The sequence below is a fragment of the Haliotis rufescens genome, unplaced genomic scaffold (assembly GCF_023055435.1).
Source record: "Haliotis rufescens isolate VD_foot unplaced genomic scaffold, xgHalRufe1.0.p SCAF_10, whole genome shotgun sequence".
Lineage (NCBI taxonomy): Eukaryota > Metazoa > Mollusca > Gastropoda > Lepetellida > Haliotidae > Haliotis > Haliotis rufescens.
The window spans coordinates 26,633,901-26,645,177 of record NW_025963780.1 but is presented as its reverse complement, the minus strand read 5'-3'; the positions used below and the strand labels follow the sequence as shown (position 1 = coordinate 26,645,177).

The 11,277-nt window shown below is 41.1% G+C and overlaps 1 protein-coding gene across 5 annotated transcripts in view; it reads right to left on the bottom strand.

Moving 5' to 3' along the window:
* Positions 1–1,817: 1,817 nt before the first annotated feature.
* The window catches only part of LOC124151962 (calcitonin receptor-like), a 216,162-nt gene continuing 206,702 nt past the window's right edge, over positions 1,818–11,277 (bottom strand). For 3 of the 5 annotated variants that reach the window (XM_048388942.1, XM_048388937.1, XM_048388940.1), the window contains exons 11-14: positions 8,565–8,700; positions 7,069–7,110; positions 6,524–6,712; positions 1,818–2,946 (exon numbers count right to left, since the gene is read on the bottom strand). In XM_048388942.1, coding sequence (XP_048244899.1) covers positions 2,896–2,946; positions 6,524–6,712; positions 7,069–7,110; positions 8,565–8,700 — 418 coding nt within the window. In that variant the 3' untranslated portion in view covers positions 1,818–2,895. The remainder of the gene's footprint in view (positions 2,947–6,523; positions 6,713–7,068; positions 7,111–8,564; positions 8,701–11,277) is intronic. The other 2 variants (XM_048388949.1, XM_048388953.1) reach the window with 2 other exon arrangements.

Sequence of the window (11,277 nt, the reverse complement as noted above, 5' to 3'; positions counted from 1 at the left end):
AGTTCATTAATTAAAAATGCGGCAGATTCTATTCACACGGTGAATGCTCATTATCAATAATATTACGCAACTTTGACATCACCTCGTATTTGGATCAGTGTACACTCAAATTTCAATCTCAGCTCCTTCGTAGGCTAACAGTCACATTACCATCTCATCCTACCTGGTACCCATTCATTGTTTGTTAACAACCCATCTCATCCTACCTGGTACCCATTCATTGTTTGTTAACAACCCATCTCATCCTACCGGGTATCCATTCATTGTTTGTTAAAAACCCATCTCATCCTACCGGGTACCCATTCACTGTTTGTTTACAACCCATCTCATCCTACCGGGTATCCATTCACTGTTTGTTTACAACCCATCTCATCCTACCGGGTATCCATTCATTGTTTGTTAACAACCCATCTCATCCTACCGGGTACCCATTCACTGTTTGTTTACAACCTCTCATCCTACCGGGTATCCATTCACTGTTTGTTAACAACCCATCTCATCCTACCGGGTACCCATTCACTGTTTGTTTACAACCCATCTAATCCTACCGGGTACCCATTCATTGTTTGTGAACAACCCATCTCATCCTACCGGGTACCCATTCACTGTTTGTTAACAACCCATCTCATCCTACCGGGTACCCATTCACTGTTTGTTTACAACCTCTCATCCTACCGGGTATCCATTCACTGTTTGTTAACAACCCATCTCATCCTACCGGGTACCCATTCACTGTTTGTTTACAACCCATCTAATCCTACCGGGTACCCATTCATTGTTTGTTAACAAACCATCTCCTCCTACCGGATACCCATTGACTGTTTGGTTAATAGAGGCAAATGTCGGACAAAGTCACTTGCCTGAGGAGACATCTGAATTTTTAGAATGGAGCAGGACCGAATCTCCAGATAATCTCAGGAGTCAAGGGGCCCAACACGGTCACCCTTTCAACTGGTGTCCGTGACGTCAATATTTACATCCCCTTTGATGCCAGGATTCGCTTTGCTGGAATTCATTTTTTTCTTGGTTATGATGCATGCTCTGCGTTCGTGGGTTTCACGTTTTAGACTCCCGCGTCACTTGGTCGTTCCTCATAGTGAAGTCGATATATAATTTAAATACTATTAAATCGGCTTTAAACTCAACTCACTCACTCATCCGTTATATGGAAGTACACGGGTGTTGGGTAGGTGCATGGCTCCTGCTCAAGAACTACTGAGAGGGATGGGGGGTGGGTGGGAGTGATGGAGTGGGTGTGTGAGCTGGTTAGATGCCGCTATTAGCAATATGTCACCAATACCACAACAGGGGACAGCAGAAATGGGGTTCAAACATAGGACCGTTACACAGTTCATCAGCCGATGGTAGCAGTGTCATGGTAGTGGAGACACATCATACTTTGACACTGCGTGTCATCATTGATTTTTCACCTATCCATTCATATAATTTTCACCGCTATTTTGTCTTTTCGACCAATGGAATCAGTGTTTTTAAATAATCGAGACTGAATATTCTCTTTCGCTTTATATTCAATAACCCACACAAATCCTATCCATATATAATATTCCTGTTACTGTCAGTAGAATTAACAATGGAACGAAAAATATGTCCTGTCAATATTCCACGTCAGACGGTGTCAACAAATTAAAGGGGGGCACGGGTGGCTCAGTCGTCTAAGGCGCCGCGATTCGCTGAGCAGAGTTGCGTCCCTTGGGCACGCCAGAAACCTATAATTGTGGGTTCGAATCCCGGTTCGCCCCGATTATGTTTCTAGGTTCGTCAGCACCATACCCGTGCTCGTGGGTTTCGCCGAACTGGTAAACGTCTGAGACCTTCATCCCTTTGGGCTTTCCTCCCACATTAAGCTGACACGCCGTGATATAACTGGAATATTGTTAAAAGCGGGGTTAAACCCATCTCACTCACTCACTCAGCAAATTAAGAGATTACTTTGTTTGAAGCGAGACCCTATAAGGGTTACATTTAGCATAATATAAAAATCAAGTGGTGTTTGAATCAAGCTTGCAGGAACTGACATTCTGCCCGAGAACAGCCCTTAAGAGCGTTTGGATACAGTTGGAACACTGGTATGTACAAAACCTAATGAGCGAAGAAGTTCTATCACACCCTACATTCAACAATGACAATGTAACATGAAGACTATGTCGACAGTGCATGTGACAATGGTCACTAAACAACACTAACGTCAAAGATAGAAAAGCACCATATTACGAGTTCGCGCGATCAAATGTGAACACGTGACTGAGCATTCAGAGCTAATATTTCCATTTCTAAACATCGGAACTGTAACAATGGATTTCTGGAATGATCAATGTCATGTACGCATGCGCAGTGTCACGTGCTCCTCGGTACTAGTTTCGATGCGCTGTAGTCATCTGACATGAGAACTGGTTCTAGTACATGTATGCGCAAAATTAATCATTCACGAGAACTGTTTTTTTCAATTTATGGATGCGCAGTGTAAGCCTGGTTTTCGTTCATGTTTCGTTCACAGACACTGCCTCTGTCTATATGTCTGATTGAAGTTCCTTGGCATTTTAATAGTTTCAAGAAGGATTTTCAAGAGTTGTCCTGAAATAGCAAACGCAATAAGACCCTTCTCATTCACGAATTAAACCAAAATGTTTATGGGGTGAATCAGTCACTTTCTGTAAATGGCCAAGTCTGATGTGACGTACTTCAAATAATGTTTCTGTATAGAGGAGTAACACGTCGATCCACAGTCATCTGGAACTGTCCAAAATGAACATCCTTGAAACAACTTCTGTATCAATAAAACTCTTTGGCTTTCCAGAAAGGCCTCACAAGGCGTGAGCTGTTATCAGTGTGTATAAACGCTTGTCTTAATGTTGTAAGAACTGGGCTCAGTCTTTGTCAGTTGTTATCTGAACTGGGATTCATCATGCACTGCATCTCCGCGACCTCCTGAAACAAACCACACAACAATGATATAGTAGATGCGTCCATATAACAACGCTCTATAAAAAGAAAAAACAAAATACAAACATGAGTAAATACTTGGGGTGGTGCACTGACATGTTTCCGTGGCGGTACAAATTTAAAAATAGTACTACACCATGTTGTGTTGATTGCACGAAAAGGTATGTTACAGATGGGTGAGTGAGTTGGATTTTACGCCGCTTTTAGCAATATTCCAGCAAAATCACGACGGGGGAAACCAGAAATGGGCTTAACATATTGTGCCCATGTGGGGAATCGAACCCGGGCCTTAAGCGTGATGAGCGAACGCTTTATCCAGTAGGCAATCCTCCGCCCATGTTACAGATGAAGAAACAGATGCAGGCATAATTTGTTAATGACGACATATTGAAAGAACAATCAACTTTTATTTAGAAACAGTCGGTAATAACTAGTCCGCCTGTAACATGTATATACTAATTGATAGTGACTGGGTAAGTTTGGTTTTCATCGGCTCCAAGAATATTGCACCATTATATATTCTTTAAGGGGGCACGGGTGGCCCAGTCGTCTAAGGCGCCGCGATTCGCTGTGCAGAGTTGCCTCCCTTGGGCACGCCAGAAACCTATATGATTGTGGGTTCGAATCCCGGTTCGCCCCGATTATGTTTCTAGGTTTGTCAGAACCATACCTGTGCTCGTGGGTTTCACCGAAGTGGTAAACGTCTGAGACCTGCATCACTTCGGGTTTTCCTCCCACATTAAGCTGACACGCTGTGATATAACTGGAATACTGTTAAAAGCGGCGTTAAACCCGACTCACTCTCTATGCTTTAAAAATCGTACCCGTTTGGGGAAACGAACACGAGCCCTCGGCGGGACAGGCGAGCGGTTTAACAACAATGTCACCCAACCGCAACACATGTGAATAAGGACAAATTGAACACTAAGTACTGAAACATCTACTGGAACATCTACTGGAACATCTACTGGAACATCATAAGGCAGTGTGGACAGACATTGCACTTAGTCAAAGACCATTCGTAACTGACGGGATTGTCAATAAAGAATGACATCATGCGGTGATTGGAAAGGAATGCTAGAAGATGCTAGAGGTACTAGTCTTGCTTTGTGCACAGCCACTGCTGGTGGTCACAGCTGAACGACACTGCATGCATATGCATCAGCTGGTCAGACTAAGCAGCTGATTGGATCATGCAGTCACGTGGTCAGTCATTCAGATGTGTGTTGAAGAGAGGCATGCTTGTGAATCAATTAGCTCAAATACACATATAAAGAACTTACAGTGATGACTACGATTTGTAACCTTGTATTCTTATCGAATTATGTTAATGGAACAAATACCTTTTTGCCATCGTTGTTATCCATTTAAAATGTCAGGAAATATTATCAATAACCACTGGCCAACTGCTGTTTGCTGCAACAGCGGGGGTATTATCGTCACTTGTTTCATGCACACTTCAATACTGTTGAGTTTTTAATTCAGTGGTATCGTTAAGGGCTAAACGTTAGTGTTTCCCGTCACAAAGCGTGTTTCACTGAGAGCAATAGTTGATTAAGTCGATAATAACGGGCTTCCGCCCATAAACCGTCGGAGCTCCACAGATATCAATAATCGGTAATACTGAAGTTCCACAGATAGCAATAATCGGTAATACCGCTGTTCCACAGAGAGCAATAATCGGTAATAACGGAGTTCCACGGGAAGCAATAATCGGTAATAACGGAGCACCATAGATAGTAATAATCAGTAATAACGGAGTTCCACAGATAGCAATAATCGGTAATAACGGAGTTCCACAGATAGCAATAATCGGTAATAACGGAGTTCCACAGATAGCAATAATCGGTAATAACGGAGTTCCACAGAGAGCAATAATCGGTAATAACGGAGCTCCATAGATAGCAATAATCGGTAATAACGGAGTTCCACAGATATCAATAATCGGTAATAACGGAGATCCACAGATAGCAATAATCAGTAATAACGGAGCCCCACAGATAGCAATAATCGGTTATTACGGAGCTCCACAGATAGCAATAATCGGTAATACTGAAGTTCCACAGATAGCAATAAACGGTAATGTCGGAGCTCCACAGATAGCAATAATCGGTAATAACAGAGTTCCACATAAAGCAATAATCGGTAATAACGGAGCCCCACAGATAGCAATAATCGGTTATAACGGAGTTCCGCAGATAGCAATAATCGGTAATACTGAATATCCACATATACCAATATTCGGTCATACTTGAGATCCACATAAAGCAATAAACGGTAATGCCGGAGTTCCACAGATAGCAATAATCGGTAATAATGGAGTTCCACAGATAGCAATAATCGGTAATAGCGGAGATCCACGGGAAGCAATAATCGGTAATAACGGAGCTCCATAGATAGTAATAATCAGTAATAACGGAGTTCCACAGATAGCAATAATCGGTAATAACGGAGCTCCATAGATAGTAATAATCAGTAATAACGGAGTTCCATAGATAGCAATAATCGGTAATAACGGAGTTCCACAGATAGCAATAATCGGTAATAACGGAGTTCCACAGATAGCAATAATCGGTAATAACGGAGTTCCACAGAGAGCAATAATCGGTAATAACGGAGTTCCATAGATAGCAATAATCGGTAAAAACGGAGATCCACAGATATCAATAATCGGTATTAACCGAGATCCACAGATAGCAATAATCAGTAATAACGGAGCCCCACAGATAGCAATAATCGGTTATAACGGAGTTCCACAGATAGCAATAATCGGTAATACTGAAGTTCCACAGATAGCAATAAACGGTAATGCCGGAGTTCCACAGATAGCAATAATCGGTAATAACAGAGTTCCACATAAAGCAATAATCGGTAATAACGGAGTTCCACAGATAGCAATAATCAGTAATAACGGAGCCCTACAGATAGCATAATCAGTAATAACGGAGTTCCACAGAGAGCAATAATCGGTAATATCGGAGATCCATGAATAGCAACAATCGGTAATAACGGAATTTGCACAGAAGCACTGATTCCGTGGTTAGTTTCATGTACCAGTATTCAGTTATTAGTAACATTCGAAAAGGACACTTATTGAGTTTCATTAAGCCATTTGTGATACCGTTTTTAACGTAATAAAGGTCACGGTAAATCTTTCAAAAAGTTCAATAATAGACATATGGAGGGCGTTTCAAAATGTGAGGCATCAGTGACCAAAATAATGTCAGATACAATTCCTTATTTTGACTTTACCGTGTGTTTCCGTTCCCGTGTTCCTAGCATATGTACAAATAAGCAAATTGACGTGCCTTTGCATGTGTTTGCGTGAAGTGCCACGGGTGAGGCAGGATTCTCTCTCTATTTCGCGAACACTTGGTAGAATCACTTAATTGTGATTCATAAACACATGTTTATGATATAGTCTAAATCGCAAATTGTACTTTTTATAGCAGATACTTCTATCAATTATTAAATTTTATTTTATTATCATTATATGTGTATTTGGGTTTTCTATATTGGTGAACATGCTGAGAGGGACATAATTATCTTTGCACAAATTAACCTGTGATTTAGTGGCATAGTGCCTTGAGGAGGAGCGGCCACTACCGTTTTTGATCAGTGGTGGCATGGCGACTGTGCTTTCCTCCCACGGTACGGCAGTGGTGTTTGTGAGACTGCGCCGTCTCTCCGAGTAGCCCGGATCATAGTTATGGCGTACCTGATTCCACTTCCGGCGGAGCACCGTCATCACCTAAAATAGTTCACAGCAGCATTCGTTAATACACGACCCTATATGAGAGACTACTGTTTTGCGTCGTACCAACTGTTTAGAGGCTATTATCGGCTCTTAATGGCAAATGTATCCCCCAAAACACGTATTTAGTTGTGTAGCGTCACAAACTGAATTAACAATTATCTGAACATAATTTTGAATCAAAAATGAAAATGTAAACGGCTTAAGTATATGAGATATTTCAATATTTCATTTTGTTCTGATTAATAATAGAGTGTGTTAAAGGTCATATTGAAGATGTTGGTTGGCCCAGAGACTGAATGACGATGCAAGAAAAAAGGTAAGATGTGAAGTCAATGTTTTTTATACTTTACCTCCCCATTGAAGAAGCAGAAAATTAGCGCTACAAAGACGCCCTGTGAAAAGAAATGATACATTTAGAAATGTCCATTCTGTTTATAATTCACAGGCAATACATGCAAAATTTATGAATATAGATTACCAGCATCTCTGTCTAGACATGATGAATTAACTTACATCATTCTGAACTGCGACACTGTTTACGACACAGTTAAATTAAGACGGTATATAAATTTGTCCCATCCCATAAATAATGTCTTTGTAACCGAACCATAAGACATCATTTGACACTACATTTCGAAGCATTGGGAAATTCTGTGCCCGGTGTTGTAAGCACTCCGTGGTAGTAACGGGCTGCAGAGACTTTGCCAAGTCTTATGGTATTTGGATTTGAAATATTAAATGATTAGGAATTAAATTATACGTAAATTTAAACACTGTTTGTTATTTGAAAAATAATATTTCGGATCTTGTTTTATTTTTGAAAAGCATCCGTCGTCAAAATAATCATTATAGAAATACTGACAATACGAAAAGCCATGCTATGATAATTATGTAGATACTCAATGTTTTAAAAGCACATATCATCACGAAATTATCTCTAACGGGGAAGAAACGCACCGCAGCGCAGATAGTATGTAGGTATTCTGTAGTCTATAAGAGGGCCAAGTCGTCTACAGTTTAACGCCTCTTTGAACAGTATTCCAGTTATTTCACGGCGTGCCGGCTTGATGTGGGAGGAAAGCACGAAGTGATGCAGGCCTCAGACGTTTACCACTAATATTGCTTTATGGAACGAGATAAATATAATTTCTTTCCAAACCAAACTTGCAACTTAATGGGACTGACACGGCCAGTATTCCAGTAATTCCATTAATCCAGTAATTTCACAGCATGTCAGCTTAATGTGGGATGAAAGCCCGAAGTGATGCAGGTCTCAGACATTTACCATTTTGGTGGAACCAACGAGTACGGGTATGGTGCTGACAAACCTAGAAACATAATAGGGACGAACATGGATTCGAACCACAATCATAGGTTACTGGCGTGCCAAAGGGCCAATTGCGGGGCATGAGACGACTGGGCCACCCACGTCCCTCATTACATGCAGTAGACGTAGGCCATCTTGACCGACATGTTTGTGCAAGCGGGTTTGTCTGTCCTTCTGCATCTTTGTCTGTACCAGGTGGTACAACATGGTACAACACTTTACCACCTACGTGAGATAGGCTGGCGGGTTTGTCTGTTCCTTCTGCATCTTTGTCTGTACCAGGTGGTACAACATGGTACAACACTTTACCACCTACGTGAGATAGGCTGGCGGGTTTGTCTGTTCCTTCTGCATCTTTGTCTGTACCAGGTGGTACAACATGGTACAACACTTTACCACCTACGTGAGATAGGCTGGCGGGTTTGTCTGTTCCTTCTGCATCTTTGTTTGTACCAGGTGGTACAACATGGTACAACACTTTACCACCTACGTGAGATAGGCTGGCGGGTTCGTCTGTACCTGATAGGAGACGAGGAACGCTGAGACCATATTGAAGATGTAGACAGGCCTGGGTCCGCTGTTTGGCCTGAAGGGGATGACAAAGTATTGGAGGCCAAGGAGGGGGATGAGGATCAAGATGGCCCGCACAGCACGTCTGTGGAGAAAAAAAACTGACCATGAATTATTATTATTATTATTATTATTATTATTATTATTATTAAAATAAAAATACAGCAAAGAGGGTTTGGGTGATCCTGGCACAGTCAGGCTGGTGAGGCTCATCATCAGCTCAGGGCCCTTGGCCCCTTTACACGCAGTCCAGACAACGAATGGGACTTCTCCCAGGAAGCGCTGCCTAGTCAAACCCACCCAGAACTTTTCGGAGAATGTGAAGACATAATCTACGTTTCATATTTACATTTTGATGCAAAATCACACATTGACGGTTTCGAGTGGGAAGTGACTGGTCCTGAGCAGCGAACAGAAAGCCTTCAGTTTCACTTTTCAGGCCAGACGACTTTATCCAAGCGAAGGACTCTGCAGGATTGGTGATCTTCTCAACACACTGCTCATAAACTCGAAACAATGGTCGTTCAGAGTCTGGACCGACTTGATATGGCACTTCGCTTGGTTGACACTCATTTCTGTACCGTCCAGCAGTACAGAATCATCAACAAAACCAACACCGACATCCTTGGCTCGTTTTAGAAATAGTGGAATGCCTTGTTTTCATCATGAGTCTTGACATGCTTCACAAGAGGATCATCAGACAAATAAATGTGACTGTGCATTAGTGCACAAAACAATTCTATCATGAAGAGCCCCAACGTTAATCAAACCACGTCCTCCCATAATGATTGGTAAATATAAGCGATTGAGGGACGAGCGGTGGTGGTTGGATCTATTGTCTGACATGATTCTTCGTGTGGGGGTGTCAGTACCCTGAATTTCTTGTTTTGTCCAATCAACAACACCAAAAAATATGAAAGGACGGGTACAGCATAAGTATTTGTGGCTTTTACTTTGTTGCGAGCGTTCAGCTCTGAACTCTAGATTTTCTTAAGTCCACATTTGTACTCTGCCGGAAGTTTGTCCTTGAAATTGGCATTCTGGAGTTCATCCCTAATCTTCATCCCTAAGTACGTATAGGCCTGACCTTCAAAGAGATAGTCAATAACTCCTCTTCCAAGTAAACTGACTGATCCTACCTCTTCTACCTTGCCACGTTTATCATCATTACTATTTATTGACACAGAACTCTCCACAAGACTGTATGACAAGAGGGATGGCTTCAACTTTCCAACAGTCAACTTTATCTTTATGTGGAGCAATATTCCTGCAGCTCCAGCTCTTGGAGTCTACATTTCACAACTTTTAAGGCCAATCGGGGATGCTTTTTCCTCCACGATTTAAAAGAGCGCCGTACGACTCTTACACAGAAGTTATTTGATAAGGTTACAACATCGAATGAGTAAAGCTTTCAAAACGTTTTATGGTAGACATGTGGAGGGCATTTCCAATTGTAAGTTTGACGCATTAGTGACAAATAGAGAATCTCACCCGAGTGTCTTTTGATATCAAATATATCAACACGAGTTGATAAAAGTGGAAAAATTCCGAGGCTTGCCGAGGATTTTTGCCACTTTTATCAACGAGTGTTGATATATTTGATATCAAAACTCACGAGGGTGAGATTGTATTTATCATCCAACATCATTCTTTCAACTTTTTCAATTAGTAGACAGTAATTAGCAGTGTCTTCAGTGTAAAAAGTACTGCTAACAGCTTCAGTAGCAGAGTCATTAGTGATGTCATTTGATTGTGACGTCATGGTAACCAGTGATGTCACAATGGTCTGCAAAGCATTGTGATGTAATTTCATTGCAGCGATATATACAGTGTAGATATCGCTTGATTTCATCCAAGCCATATCTCCTGTGGGAGCCAGTTTTGGATGATAAGAAATGGTGTCAGATGCAATTCCCCATTCTGACTTGTACTAAATGTTCCCGTATCCTTTTTCAACCAAACATATGACATGCCTTTGCATGTGTTTGTGACGGTTGCCACTGGTGGGACAGGATACGGGAACATTTTCGCCAACAAACGCGTCTCTTTTTGGCAGAAATTTGTGATAAATGGGGAATTGGATTTGTCGCTTAAACGTATCTACAAACATTTATTTATTATATTTGATAAAGATAACTGTTATGGTTCATATACATTATAATTTTATATACACATTTTCATAACTTAATAAAAGGCTACATTAAGTTAACAGTTCTATTTCATTTCATAATACAACGCAGATTTCTGTTCTTGCGAATATGGAAAGAGTTTCGTCGCTTGTATTTTTCCGTGTAATGTTCACATTTCATATCTCTATTTTCTCCTTCACCATACTTGCGAACACCACTCATTCTCTGTGGAAGATTGTACGGAATTCCTCTTAGTTCTGTGATCAAATTATCAAGTTATGAAACATTCTGCAGCGACCCAGTGTCTGGTGCTCTGTCAGTCGTATGGTTCAGTCTTTAAGCTGTCATCTTCCTCGTATATGGCTTTTCAAACAAGCCATAAAACCGCTACAATGATTAAAAAAACAAATTTGGATTTGGCATCAACGAATCCGAAAAAACCACAAAATGGTTTGATCATTGTATGAAAAAGACATGTTGTTTTAATCGTGTTGACCTTACTGGTTATAACTGGGCTTTGAATTTGGCCACGA